This window comes from Aspergillus tubingensis (assembly GCF_013340325.1).
Source record: "Aspergillus tubingensis WU-2223L DNA, scaffold_1, whole genome shotgun sequence".
Classification (NCBI taxonomy): Eukaryota; Fungi; Ascomycota; class Eurotiomycetes; order Eurotiales; family Aspergillaceae; genus Aspergillus; species Aspergillus tubingensis.
In genome coordinates, this window is record NW_023336275.1 from 769,957 (window position 1) to 784,788 (window position 14,832).

The 14,832-nt window shown below is 52.7% G+C and overlaps 5 protein-coding genes across 5 annotated transcripts; 3 read left to right on the forward strand and 2 right to left on the reverse strand.

The window, feature by feature from the left end:
- Position 1: 1 nt before the first annotated feature.
- Positions 2–908, reverse strand: AtWU_00261 (translation initiation factor IF-2; the record flags this gene model as incomplete). The annotated part of the gene is made up of 2 exons (XM_035495377.1): positions 2–374; positions 457–908. 2 exons carry the CDS (start codon positions 906–908, stop codon positions 2–4), a joined length of 825 nt encoding a protein of 274 aa, XP_035351270.1.
- A 1,063-nt stretch (positions 909–1,971) lies between these two features.
- Positions 1,972–4,155, reverse strand: AtWU_00262 (uncharacterized protein; the record flags this gene model as incomplete). Its single annotated transcript, XM_035495378.1, has 1 exon — positions 1,972–4,155. One exon carries the CDS (start codon positions 4,153–4,155, stop codon positions 1,972–1,974), a length of 2,184 nt encoding a protein of 727 aa, XP_035351271.1.
- Positions 4,156–5,998: 1,843 nt separating this feature from the next.
- On the forward strand, positions 5,999–9,078 carry AtWU_00263 (putative serine/threonine protein kinase; the record flags this gene model as incomplete). Its single annotated transcript, XM_035495379.1, has 3 exons — positions 5,999–6,881; positions 6,928–7,025; positions 7,072–9,078. The coding sequence occupies 3 exons, from the start codon at positions 5,999–6,001 to the stop codon at positions 9,076–9,078; spliced, it is 2,988 nt and encodes a 995-aa protein (XP_035351272.1).
- Positions 9,079–11,201: 2,123 nt separating this feature from the next.
- Positions 11,202–11,825, forward strand: nut2 (mediator complex subunit NUT2; the record flags this gene model as incomplete). Its single annotated transcript, XM_035495380.1, has 3 exons — positions 11,202–11,232; positions 11,283–11,379; positions 11,459–11,825. 3 exons carry the CDS (start codon positions 11,202–11,204, stop codon positions 11,823–11,825), a joined length of 495 nt encoding a protein of 164 aa, XP_035351273.1.
- A 955-nt stretch (positions 11,826–12,780) lies between these two features.
- AtWU_00265 (uncharacterized protein) lies at positions 12,781–14,046 on the forward strand (the record flags this gene model as incomplete). The annotated part of the gene is made up of 1 exon (XM_035495381.1): positions 12,781–14,046. The coding sequence occupies one exon, from the start codon at positions 12,781–12,783 to the stop codon at positions 14,044–14,046; it is 1,266 nt and encodes a 421-aa protein (XP_035351274.1).
- Positions 14,047–14,832: the final 786 nt, after the last annotated feature.

Consider the following 14,832-nt stretch of genomic DNA (forward strand, 5'->3'; position numbering starts at 1 on the left):
CCTATCCTTCCTCCCTATCATCCCTGCTGTCATTCTTCTCACCCCGTCCCTCCCCTTCTTCATTCTGATCATACACATCATCACCATCATCATCATCACACGAAGCAAGCAACCCCCCAGGATCATGAAGCACATCCTCCGGCGAACTGGTAATTACAATCGGCGCCGCAGTGCCCCCACTACTCGAAACACCCCTATCCCTCTTCTTCCCACCACTTCTACTTCCGCTCCCATCCCCAGACGCAATAGCAGAAGACCCTTTCCCTGTGGTCGTACTCCTCGACCCCTTCCTCATCTTCGCCTTCACCCTCGACACGAGGATATGCAGCGCAGGGATACAGCTGCAGATGAGCCCGAAACCTCCTTCCGCGTTCCTACCCCCAAAACCAACTAGTTAGCAAGCACACCACACAACCACACCAAACCCCCTTTCAACCACCCTCAGTGAAAACATACCCAGACAAAAGTATCCTCGCATAAACCTGACTATCCCCCAACCCCGCAGCCCCAACGCCCACCACCAGCACAACCCTATAAATACTAAACCCCACAGCCAACCCACCACATCCCAACATAGCCCCCACCTTCACCTTCTTCACCACGCCCAGTCGTAGCGGGAACATCAACCCGATGGGGAGTAGCAGGATAGCCAAATCCGTAATGACACTCATGATCGCATCAGCGAGAAACACCGCCCCCTCTGAGAGACAATTAGGGTTATGTGGGTTATTGGGCGATGTCCAGAATGTGGAAACCGGGTTGCAGATGAAGATCTTGATGAAGAAGATCGTGATGTAGTAGATTGTTGTGAGGGTTATGGTGAGGTATACGGTTAGGGTTTGGGATCGGCGGACGATGAAGAGGCGGGCGAGGATGGTGAGGAGGGTGAGTTTGGCGAGGAGGGCCATGGGGACGTAGATTATTGTTAATGTGTAGAATAACTATTGTTTCATCTCTTGAGGTTAGGAAGGCTGTATGTCATGAAGAGAGGTATGGTAGATGTGGATGGATGGATGTATTGTAGGGGAGTGTATATGGGGATAGGTTGTTGTACCTTGTACACGATGGTTGTTTGGGATGGAGTGAAGGTGGAGGGGGGTTGGGTGCCGTTGTTGAAGATGTCTATCTTCTTTGTTAGATATATATATACTTAGTATGTATGTAGGGAGAAGGGGGTGGGACATACAAAATAGAACTAATATGCAGTATGCGTCGAAGAATATCTACCCTTTTCCATTAGTCTCTTCTATACTCCGTACTCCGTACTCAGTATGGATATGGGTAGGGTAGTGTATATACCAACGATACAAAACAAAACCCTATCAAGACCATTAGCCAACACATTCATTTATACAAAGACAAAAAGTAGGGGGCAGGGATGGTACCATCCTCAACATCAACCCCCTTCTTAAATCTCCACGCTACAACCCCCCGTAGCGCTACAAACCCCGTTACCAGCGCCAGACACAGGATCTGTGTGACGAGGCTGATTGTCCAGAGGGACATTCTTTTTCTTTCTCGGGTATCATTTCATTGTTTTGTTCGATTGTTTGTAGTTGCTGTAGTAAATTGTTATAATAATGGGAATGGTGCTGGTGGTGGTGTTGCGATGGTTATGTCAGGATGGGTTGAGTTGGGTCAGGTTGGGGTTACGCGGGGAGAGTATTGTTTGGTTCCGACGTCATGACCCTGGGAAGGTTGTAAGGGGTTTTCCATCATGCCTTGATTATTGACTGCGGGGTTGGTGATGATGGATTCTAATTTTGGTTATCTGTGGTTTTTATCTGTCTATGGTGTGTATGCATGGTATGTGTATACATGTTTGGATAGATATCTGGCTTAGGGCTAACACTACTATATTACATTGGCATACTGGCATACTGGCATACTGGCATACTGGCATACTGGCATACTGGCATACTGCTGTACTGGTGAAAGCTCATTATGTGTACTGGTATATACAAGGTATCATCACTCATATCCTAATCCTGATAATATCATCCGACTCTCATTCACTCCCAACCCCATCACCCCCAATGCCCGCGACAACGTCCCCCGTCGCAACCGCTGCAGCCCAATCGCCACCTTCCATCCCTCCGTCTCCTGCAACACAAACACATACCGTTTGCCCTCGTGGTCGCGCACCGACGCCCGCAACACATGCAGCGTGCGCTGATCATCTCCTCCCCCGGTCGATAATCGGCACGTGTTCTTGCACATTTTCAGCAGGTTGCCCAGGAATGCTTCCGATTCCTCTGGGGTCGGTTCGTTGCCCCGCCGATTGAATGGCCCCGGCGGGGGCTTCGGTGGTTGACGCTGCGCCCCGAATTTCGGACACCATACCTCGACGAGGTTCATCGTCCACGCCTTGACGTCCCATTCGCGTTGGCCAACGCCGCGTACATCGTCGTCGATGAAGAGTCCCTCTGTCGTGATCCTTAGAACCAGTCCATCGCTGACCATGCCCTGGCCTGAGACGAGCTGCGCCACAGGAGTGCGCACAAAGTTGTTGTTGAACTCGAACACACCCTTGATAACAATCTTATCAGGGTCTTTGGTCTCATAGGCCCCGCGATTTGACGGCGGCGGGGTCGTTCGTGCTGTTGTCTGTGACGGCGCATATGAAGAGTCCGAGTACACTGATGACCCCGAGGTGGCACCGCCGTACGGCCGGCGAGGACGGTCAGTCGGTCGAAAGTTGGAATATGAGCTGTCAGTGTCGGTGCGGGAATAAGCAGGCTTCTTGGGTGATGGTGTGCGGGGAGTGGACGTGCTAGACGCCTTTTGGCTGGCGGCCTCTTTGGCCGCCGCCTCCTGCGCATCTTTGGCTTTCTTCTCAGCATACTTCTTCGCGGCAGCCTCTTTGAGTGCCGCAAACTTGGCATCAGCTTCCTTCTTAGCTGCAGCTTTACGCTCTTCCTCCTCTTTCTCCGCCTTGGCCTTTGCCTCAGCAGCCTCACGCTCTGCTTTGGCCTTGGCCTCTGCGGCCTCGCGCTCAGCACGGGCCTTGGCTTCGGCGGCGCGTCGCGCCTCTCGTTCTCGGGCTTCCTTTGCCCGACGTGCTTCTCGCTCGCGGGCCTCTCGAGCCTCCTTCTCCGCTTTCGCCTTGGCCTCCGCGGCCTCACGCTCCGCCTTGGCACGCGCTTCCGCTGCTTCTCGTTCCGCCTTGGCTCGAGCTTCCGCGGCCTCTCGCTCCGCTTTGGCTTTGGCCTCAGCTGCTTCGCGCTCCGCCCGTTCTCGGGCCTCGCGGGCGGCCGCCTCCTTGGCGGCAGCCATCTCCTTCTCGAGCTGCTCCCTGCGCTCACGCAGCTCCCGCTCCATGGCCTCGCGCTCGCGCTTCTGCTGCTTCTCGCGCTGCTCGGCCTCCCGCTTCCGCTTAAACTCCTCCATCTTGCGGCGCAGCTCCTCCTTGCGCCGGGTCTCTTCACGGGCCTTCTCCCAATCAGCTCCACTTTGAGGTTTGCTTTCAGAGCCGGTGGCAGACGAACCTGTCTTATTTGATCCGCCTGCCTGCGGCGGCGGTTGCGGGGATGGTCCACTTCCGGGCCCACCAGCATTCTGGTATTGATGGTTCCCACCATACTGACCTGCACCCGGAGGCGGACCCGAATTGAAGTTGCCCCCATATTGCTGCTGTCCTTGCCCTTGTCCACCAGGATGGCCATTCGGGCCCTGATTTTGGGCCCCATGCTGCTGTCCCCGTGCATACTCACCTCCGGCACCATTGCCGGAGGGTCCACCCGCGCCTGGACCCCCGCCGGTATTAAATCCAAAATTGGGCCGTCGTCGGCCTCCCCCAGAATCGGATTGTGAGGCGCCCACGGCCCACCCAGCGACCCCAACTCCGATAGCCAGCACGGCGATGGCCAGGCCATTGCCACTGGCGACAGTGGCAGCGCACCATGCTTTCAGAAGGGGTGATATGAGGGACCAAAGCAGGACAGCAAAGAGTGTGCAGGCGGATCCTGCGATGAAGCTGTTACGTTGTGGCTGGAGGGAAGGAAGGTAAAGGAATCCGGAGCCGGCGGAGTGAGGGGGGATGATAAAGATGTCGTAATTCCCCGGAGGGAGGTCGGAAGTCTTGCGATATTCGCCCTGGGTGGTTTGTGGTTTCTCGCCGTGAGGGGGAGGGGGTGGAGGAGGACCGTCGTCCATGGTAGGCGGTCGTTAAGGATGATTAGGCTTGATGTTTATATAATATATATCGTTTGTTGATGACTAGTGGAGGCGCACTTGCGATCGAGGCGACATGATCAAACAACGGCAGGCGCTGGAATCAGCGCATCTAGATCGAGATAGGTGGTCAGATAGCCCAGGAATCGTCAGTGAGAGCGCATACCTGGTGGAACAATAATAGTAGGTGACACAATGATAGCGAGGGAGGAGAAAGAAGACGAAGAAGAAAGGCGACGTGGGATGAGAGATCGGCTGGCGGCAAGAGGAGCGCCTAATCAGGATCGACTCCGTTTGTGTGATCCTCGCAGCAACGCTAACGGATCCCTGGCGACCAGCGTAATGAGATAGATGTACTATGTATATACAATATCGCTCACCCGTTGAGCGGTGGGATATCTGCTGTGTGTGTAACGTAGCTGATGTGGCAGTGGAAGGAGATGGAATAGTTGACGATAAATCGGGACAAACGATGATCAATGGCTGGGTTTCAGTTGCTGAGCACCACCGATTGATTGTCTCTGATTTGATCCCTTGTCAAATGGAAATACCGATGGGATCGGCTTCAGCTGTCCACTACATTCTGGAGAGCGATTGGAATTCTAACTGCACTACCAATGAGCCCCGGTGCATCCTGCTATACAATGTTGTGATGAATGCAGTGGCACGTCCACATTCCAGCGGAAGTCTATAGAGCACAAGCATCCGCCGCGAACCCGGCTGGGATCTCACAACCTTAATTAGAACCCTGGCCGGATGGGCTTAGAGTTATCTACTGGGTAGACGACCATGGATTCCTTGTGGTATCCGCTGATTGCAACAATGGAGATCAGATATGTCGATATCTCTGCAGGATCACCAGATATCGAGTGTTTGTGTTTGTTTTGGTTTCGCTGTTTTGGAGCATCGCGTGGGGAACCGGCAGTCGTCTGATTGGTCGATGTCTCCGCACTCGCTGGTTGGTTCAATTCATGACTAATGACTATCACGTGTAAATCTTTTCTCTTTGCTGCCTCAGGCAACAGAAGAGTTCGGATGGCCTCACGGATGACTTCCAGTCACATCCAACACTAATCCTAAATCTCCGTCCAGTCGCAGTAGATAGTAAAGCTAAACTGACCGCTGCCATCACTACTATGGTCGGATTCTGACCGCCTGCAGCCGGGATGATCACGATGATGCCCGTCCGTGATCTCCAGGCACCAAGCGATCACGGGATGCGTTAAGTCAGTTGCGGAGATGGAAAGGAGAGAGAAGAGGGGAGATACTTATGCCTCCAAACTTCTGTCTCTCTCCCTTTCCCCAGTATATAGTAAAACCACTTCTGCGACTCTGTCAGCCTGGGAATCGAGATCCGCCTTGTTTCAGCCTTTTGCTGCACCAAACTTACTGCCAGGCGGTGACTCCACGCTTAACGGAAGCCGGCCGACGCCATCCAATCCATTCAGTCTCCAGTCTCCAGTCCTGACGCCTGCTGCGTTGCTGCTGCTGGTCAGTCTGATCTCCATCCGGCTCTGCTGGCTGCTGTTTCCCATCCCCTCGACCTGTTTCCCAGAAATTCCCTTTTCTTTTTCCTTCCTCCGCTTCCTCTCCTCTCCTCTCCTCTCCACCCCCCTGTTGGCGTCATTTCTTGCCCCTGGCCCTGTCAGGTACCGCCCCCTTCCCCGCCGCCAACTGTCCTCTCTCCGTCCTGCCCCGGCTTCAGCCTCACCCGACCTCTATTTCTTACTCTCTCGCGCGCAATCAGCGTTTCCCTTTGATGCCGCTATAGCCTGTCCTTGTTGAACATCGCTCTCGTGCCCCTCGAGGGCCCGTCCCATCCACCATGTCCTACCAGTCCCAGGCGGCTCCGCATCTCCCGATCCCCGTCTACAACCCCATGGCCGCCATCAATGCCCCCGCAGGCACCTTTCTGCCCGGGACCAAGGTCCAGGTTGGCAGCCACCGGGTCGTGGTCGAGAAATACCTCTCCGAGGGCGGTTTCGCCCACGTCTACGTCGTGCGCCTACCTCAACCCGTCGATGGCTCCGATCGTGCAGTGCTGAAGCGCGTGGCCGTCCCCGACAAGGCGGCCCTGGCCAACATGCGCACGGAGGTCGAAACGATGAAGAAGCTCAAGGGACACCGCCATATCGTCACCTACATTGACTCCCATGCGTCGCAACTGCAGGGCGGCGGTTACGAGGTCTTTCTCCTTATGGAGTTCTGCGCCGGCGGCGGACTGATCGACTTCATGAACACGCGCTTGCAGAACCGGTTGACCGAGCCGGAGATTATCAAGATCTTCTCGGACGTGGCCGAGGGTGTCGCATGCATGCACTACCTCAAGCCTCCGCTGTTGCACCGGGATCTCAAAGTCGAGAATGTGCTGATCTCCCGTCACGGAGGCTCCACGATTTACAAGCTGTGCGACTTTGGGTCTACTGCGCCGCCGCGCCCCGCGGCCACTTCGGCGGCGGAAGGCCGGCTGATTGAGGATGACGTGCAGCGCCATACGACGCTGCAGTACCGCAGTCCGGAGATGATCGACGTCTATCGGAAGCAGCCGATTGATGAGAAGAGCGACATCTGGGCGTTGGGAGTCCTCCTATATAAATTGTGCTACTACACGACTCCGTTTGAGGAGGTGGGGCAGATGGCCATCTTGAATGCAAGCTACAAATTCCCAAGCTACCCACCCTTCTCCGACCGCTTGAAGATGCTGATTGGTAAGGCCCTCTGCGCGAAAGGAAGGCGTGACACTGACTTCTCCAGCCTGGATGTTGAAAGAACACCCGCAAAAGCGTCCGAATATCTTTGAAGTGGTGCGCGAGATCTGCCACATGCAAGGCAAAGACGTGCCGATCCGAGACGTAAGTCAGATACCTGCAGACGCAATGCGAAGGCTCACACAGATAGATTTACGCCAATCGCTCGACGTCGGAAGCCCGCCGTTACCAGGAGCTGCCGCCATCCCCCACAGAAACGCCGCAAGTGGGCGCCGTCTTTTCTCCCCCAATGCAAGAGACGCAGATCATCCCCGAGATTGCCCCCATGCGACGAGGCCGCCCGACCAGACCAACCCCGTCGCAGCACAACTCGGCCAAGCCGAGTCCGTCGCCATTTCGCGGAGGTGGCGATCCATTTTCCGTCTTGGATGCTGGAAACCGACAGCGGGAGTCCGCGGATGAGTTCTCGAACCGGTTCCCGTCGCTGGATCAGTTCCAGATCCTGCACGAGAAAGGGGGCAAATTCGACTTTGAACCCACCGTGTCCGAGAAAGCGGAAGATGAAGATTTGGCTCAACGACTTACCAATGCTCTGGCAGATGATGCGTTTGCCAAACACCCCGCTGCAGAAAATGATCCTCTTCCCAAGACAAGTTCGGAGCCGACCATTCAACGTCGTCCCCAGCCGGCTCCGATCAAGACCAAGTCGTCCGAGGTGATCGAGACTTACCGCGAGGAGGCCCGGCCTCAGGTTCCCTTGTACCAGCCTGTGCCGCAGAAACCCGCCATGGTCTCGACTGGTACAATGACCTCTCCGCCGGCGACGCCTGGCGTGCCGAACTCCAAGCCATCCAGCCGGCCCATCTTCAAGTTCCCGTCCAGCGACCACCAGCGTCGGCCATCCAGCCAACCGTGGCCGACAGAGGCGGATAAGAAAGCAGCTCGGCAAAGCAAAGCCCCGTCACCCACCTCTTCGTCCTTCCCCAACCCGCGAGTCTCGAACGACCGCGTCTCCGATCTGTCTGCTTCACCACGGCCGTCGCTTGACGGACTCCGACCTACCAACTTGGATGTGGAGGAGCCTGCTCGATCTCGGTCAGCCAACAGCCGCTCCCGGCCTGTTTCTGTCCACGCTAGCGCACGTTTCGAGCTGCCTCGCGGTTCAGAGAGCGCGCGCTCCTCCCTTGACCTGCCACGCAGCCCGTATGAAGGCGGCGCACCGCTGCAACACGCGCGCACCGAAACGGACCAGCCGTACGACCGCAACATCTCGTCGGACGTGGACTATCTGCGCGCACGCGAAGAGGAGAGCAGCCGGAAGCGCGAGAAGCGGTACAGCGGCACGTCCAAGCACACGAAACGTTCGAGCTTGTCGACGCTGTCTCTGTCGGGCACAAAGACGCTGTTTGCGGGACGATTTGGCGATGCGTTCCGGCGGTTCGAACATAGTAACCAAGAAAGCAAGGCGCAGTCTCCCGTGGCGGAAGAGTTCCCCAAACCCGTGCTGCCTTCGGCGGAGGTGACGGCAGAGCCGGCCAGCGATCTGATCGAGATGGACAGTGAGGACATTTCGCCGGAGATGCGGCGGGAGCTGGAGCGGCGGCGGCTCTCCCAGGAGGAGAAGCGTGTAGCCAAGGCGGCGGAGGAGTACCGTCGGCGGGTGGCCGAGGGTGGAGCGGGCGGCTTCAAGGGCGGCGACGGGTCCCGGTCGCAGGCGATCCAGAGCAAGGTGCAGTCGCTGCTGAGCGAGTCGAACCGGCCACCGGTTCCGCCCAAGACGGCGACGGGCTACGGGCGATACACGGACGAGTCAAGCGCCGCTTTGCAGGCAAAGCCCACGGAGGCCCGTCCGGACACGCGGGGATCGCGGGTCAGCGGCACGACAGCGTCATCGACGCAGGAGCGATACGAATCGCGCGGAATGCCCCGACAGGAGACGGCATCGACGGGATATGCGGCCTCTCAGCGCACCGGGTCGTCGCGACCGGCCCTGCCACCCAAGCCCAAGGGGCTCCGAGTGGGGGATATCGAGACGCGGACGGAGAGCCAGCCGGCTAGTCCAACGGTGAGCTCGGCAACGACGGCAGGCGATGACTGGGAAGCCAACTTTAGTCGGCGATTTCCAAGCCTATCGGGGTTAGAGATGGAGACGGAGATCGAAATGGCGCGGGTGCCGCTGCGGACGCGCGAGATATAGCCGAGTCAGATGTGAGGGTTGAATATAGATAGAGCGTAATCTGGTATACATAGGTAGACTTGTATCAGCGAGCGAGCATTGCATTGAATCATAGTTTCTATGAGTATACACTGTTAAACAGCCGACGGCTTTCCATCTTAACAATAGGTTTAAGTTAGCGCCGCTTTTCGCTCTGGGAGCAGCTAGGATTGTGCATGAGCGTGTCGGTGCGTGCTGATTACTCATGGACTGTGAGAAGACTACTAAGAGAACATGTGGAAAGGTTACAATGTATAAAAGAAGCCTTTGCATTTGCATAACAGTATAGGGAAACCTAATTTAATAGGCAAAACCTAAACCAAGGCGTCTAGAGAACCCTATCCAGATTTAGTGCCTAATCATCCATGACATACTCACAGAGGAATAGTACAGTATAACTCGGAATTTCCAATAAAAGTTCGTTGGTGAACAACCAGCATAATGTAATTCAGAGAAGTCTTACATGATTAAGGGATTGGGCGATACTGCAATATCCGGCAGTTCACGGCAAGACGTTTACTATTGCTAAATCAGTACAACAAGTCAAGTCTTAGACAGTAAGGCTCACTCACAGGGACCACTATCCAGATTCCATCACTGTCAACCTATACTAATCTCAAGTCTTCTCTAAGGGCAAGCAGAGAAGGTTAATCACATACCGCCTATCAAAATTTCATCAGCATCATTCTATAGTAATGTCCAGTCATGTCTTGAGGCACAGGAAGGTCAATCACATACAATCTATTCAAATCACATCACTATCCGCCTATAATTTGAAGTTATATTTCAGGTAAGAAAGGTAAATCACATACAAACTATCCATATTCAAATCACTGTCAGCTTATATCATGTTATTTCTCTCGGTCAGGAAAGGTCACGTCACCCACCTTCAGGTAAGTCCTATCCACGTTCAATCACTGTCAGTTCATATTCTCTGGTTATCTCTCTCTTAGATGGGAAGGGACAATCACATACACACTATTCATATGTCATCATCTCTGTCAGCCTATAATCTCCAGTTATCTTTCAGACAGGAAGAATTAATCACATACAGGCTATTCATATCCCAGTACCGTCAGCCTATAATCTTCAAGTCATCTATCTCTCAAGCACGGAACCAGACGACATACACTCTGTCTCTTCTCAACTGTGTTCTCGTCTTGATCATTAGCTTGCGCGGGCATTGCTACCGCAAAGGTAGTGAAGAGCATTGCATAAAGAACAGTCAATAACTTCATCGTGTCGATGTTCTGTGTTTGTCTGTTGTAAGAATGGGATTTCAAAAGAAAAAGAAAAAGCAGTTGCAAGATAATCGATGATATGATGGTAGTTCATTCATGGAAAGAAAGCAAGATACGGGTACTATGTATATTTAAGCCTTGGTCTTGATAATTGCTTCTTTCTCAGCTTAGATACAGTAGATACTCACGGTGAGTCCTATAGGTATTTTGTTCGCTGATCAATGTATATTGCATAGACTGCATGTGGATTACAGTTTCAGTCTCGACTTCCAATAGGAAATATCACTGAGAAATACTGTATAACTTGACGGTGGTGATTGCTTTGGGTATTTTGTTCACTGATCAAGTTTTCTTGCATAAAATGGTGTCACGTTAAGGTAGCTGATGCATAAATTCAGCCGTGGGCTTTCGCACAGGCTCGCGATCTTCTTCAAAGGCGACTGGAGTGACTGAAATATTTCAATCATATACATTTCATTTGCCATATTGAATCAATATCAGGATAATAGAAGGTTAGACCAGAGAAGGGTATCGTGTCTTTACGCTGATTGTAAATGTTGCGTTGGGTTCTACATGTCCTCACAAGACGTACAGAATCAGCCATATCAATTAAGTACTCAATTATTTCTCGAACAGTTTCATTGGCAGAGTTAGGGACGCGACCATTCAAAGCAAAGTAAGATGTGGTGCATGCTCTTTAAGCAACGAGTGTAAAGCGGCGGGATCCGTAGTTGAGCTGAATGGATGGAGCATCGTATTACCCAAAACGGTTAGTCTACCCCGGACTCGACTCTTCTCTGCTCTCGTCATCATCCAACAAGAATCCGCCTCAGCTCCAAGCTTCACGTTTCAGAGCAGCACATCATGGCTCCCATTCCCCTCAGCACGGTCGACAGTACGTATACCCTGTTTTTCAATCCAACTAAATACTAAAATCTGCCTCAGCCGACCTGAAAGACGTAATCCAACACCTGTTCGAAATCCAATCCGCCGTCCACGGCTACCTCGGTCCCGAAACCCAACAAGAGCTCGTTCGCAAAATGTACCCTCCTTGCTATCCCTGCCATCTTCCTCGCCTGATATTTATAACTCTACTAACGGATTACGTGTTACGTGTATAGAAAAAACCTCACTATCGCGCTCTCCACACTCAGCACACACACCTCCGATAATCACCCCGACGCACAATCCCAATCACCAGGAAACAGCAACGACCCTCCCATCCACAGCATCCAACTTCCCCCGGAGATTATCGATTACGTAGATGCAGCGAGGAATCCGGATATCTACACGAGAGAATTCGTCGAGTTGATTCAGCGCGGGAATCAGGATCTGAAGGGGAAGAAAGAGGCGTTTGGGAGTTTTCGGGATGTGTTGGCGAGGGAGATGAGGGGGGCGATGCCGGAGGTTAGGGGGGAGGTGGATAGAGTGGTTGCTTCGTTTGGTGGTGATGGGAATGGGAATAATAATGGGGAGGGCAGGGGGTGATGGTTAGTTCATTATGATGATGGTGATGATGATGATGGAATAGAGGGATAGAATCATATTGGGATGGAGTTTGGGGGTGGAGTTATTTTTCGCATGCTTTATTTTTGGGGTTAATTAATTATTATGAGTGATTTGTGATTTGTGATGATGGAAGGAATGTGATGATCGGAATCCAATGCCGACTAGACTGAAATTCAAGTCAGCAAGCAAGTAATGAGTTCAGCCTTGTGTGTGGCAGTGGCTGCTGTTGCTGCTGTTACTGCCCCTGGAGTTATTATTATCTCTTCAGACAAGGAGCAGAGGGATAAAAATAACATGATGAATGATTAAAATAAAAATAATGGGGGGAATAATGCACGTGGGGATGCAAGGACTGTTTTTTTCTCCTTTATTCTTCTCCTATATGATTTCATATGGAAGGGGAGTATAGCATAGCAGGTATGCCAACATAACCCTATCTAGTATCCACCTCAGGACGGAGTATCTCAGAGTTTAACACAACATTAACCAAGCTAACAGGTTAAATGCTCAGCTGAACAATAATAATGACAACAGAGAGGACACACTCCCCGCCCAATAAACCAGGCGAAGGGCAACTGCAAATAACAATGCACCGCGTCACGCCGGCCCCCGCCCGTCAGCCGGGCACTGACTGCCTTTCAATGTCCCCAGACGGCAAGGATCTGAGCCCGACGACCTGTCATGATTCTTGATTCATTACATGTCGGGTAATTGCCCGCCTGCCCCGGATCCTGCATCGGCCTCTGCTTCTGTCTGTCTCTGTCTGCCTCTTCCTCTTCTTAGTCGCTCTCTCGTCTAGCCTTACTCTGACTCGCTTAGTCTCGCTTCCTCTCTCTCCTCTTCTTCCTCTTTCTCTACTTCTGCTTCCTCTTCCTCTCTTCTCTACTTCCCTTTTCTTCCTTCCCATCGTATATCGTCTCTCTGCAATGGCATCATGATCACCGGCCCTACCGCCTCCCCCGGCAATGGCGTGGTTGGGCCCTACTCAGGCAACAGCCTGGCCCTGCGCATCGTCATCGCTACCATGGCCGCTCTATCCTGGTATAACGCCATCGAACTGGTCATTCTCGTCTTTGTGACCTTTTCCCAGTTTCGCGGTCCCTACTTCTGGTCTCTTCTGATCTCCGCTCTCGGTCTGATTCCCTACTCGGCCGGCTTTCTGCTCAAATACTTCGCTCTCACGTCCGCTACCGCCCTCTCCATCACCCTCATTACCATCGGCTGGTACGCCATGGTAACCGGCCAATCCGTGGTGCTCTACTCGCGCCTGCATCTCGTCCTCCCCAACCCCAAAGTCCTCCGCCGCGTCCTCACCATGATCATCGTGAACGCTTTCCTCTTACATATCCCCACCTCCGTGCTCACCTACGGCTCCAACCTCTCCTCCCACCCAGCCATCTTCATCTCCGGCTACAACATTATGGAAAAGATCCAAATGACCGGTTTTTGTCTGCAAGAATTCATCCTCTCCGTCCTCTACATCTGGGAAACCATCCGCATGCTCCGCCTCGATCCCGACCGCGGCAAACGCAAAATCATGTACCAGCTCGTCGCCATCAACCTGATCATCATCGCTCTGGATCTGGGACTTCTCGTCATCGAATATCGCGACCTCTACATCCTCGAGACCATGATCAAACCCGTCATCTACAGCGTCAAACTTAAGCTCGAATTCGCCGTCCTTGGTAAACTCGTCCTTCTTGTGCGCAGCACCCACAACCTCACCTGGAAGCCTGATTCGCCGCTCTATGCTGCCACCTCGCCTGTCACTATCCCGCCGCAGATCCCGTGCCGCAACGGTGACATCGTTAACGGTAATTTCAACAATAACAATGACTTGCCCGACTTTGTCGATGCCACGCGCGTTCCCTCAGATCTCAACCACGCCGCGGCCGGCGCCGCACCCCGTCGACGGCCCCCGCCCCGCATGGACTCGGAGGAACTCTCCATCGCCATGTTCGAGCACTCCGAGAGCGGTGGTGCGGGGACGGGCAATATCCTGAAAAGTGGGATTGGTCGAGACCGAAGTTTCGAACGAGATCATGGACATAGTCTGGATCTTCCGCCCACGGGACACTCGAACGGCTCGCAATCGTGGAGTGGGGAGACACAGACGAATAACTCCGCCACGGAGCGGGAATTAAGTCCGTTGGACTTTACCAAGCCGTTTGGAAGGCAGGATAGTAGGAGTAGTTTCTAAGCTGCTATGACGATGATGATATTGATGATGATTATGGTTTGATGAATTGATGATTGCTTTTTTGTACAGTACTGACAACCCTTCTGACTACTAACATTGTGTGTGCAATAGTTAGTTGTTGTGGTTTGGTTTGGTTTGGTTGCCTTAGCGGAGATACCCGATACGATACCCACTTTTGATTATCTTTACTTTTTAACATTTGCCGTGGGTGGGAATCGATCCATGGGACGGCGTTTATCTTTCTTTTTCACATTTCTGAACTGAGTATATATTTATATAGTAAAATACATAACTGAAATTACACAAATAGTCAACTTCGGTAAAATAAGCCCATAAATGAGTTCTGTTAATTAGGGAAAGTAAAGCGACAACCGGTAACCGGCAACCGGCACGAAATCCCACAGTCGAAAAAAGTAAGTAGTATGGTGAGTGAGTCATTTCTCCCCACCAATCAGAAATTATCAAATTGGTTGATAATCTCACTGGCCCAACACGGAGTAAAGTAGTAGTGTAGTTGGTAAATGGTTAGGGTTAGTAATTACCCCTCATTTCTCCATGAATGATAATCATTGATTCAGAGAGATGGAGAGTTTGTGTGTCCACTTGGTTTCCGTTCTTGTTTCTTGTGCTATGGTACACTTTACCTGTTTTGGATTGCGGGTTGAGTTGGTTTGGTTTGGTTTGGGTTGGGAGGGTGTTCACCGACTTTTTTTGTGTGAACTGGGTTGGTGATGGATGTGGAGGTGGGAGGTGAGGTGGATGGATGGATGTTGGGGGTAGGTTCTT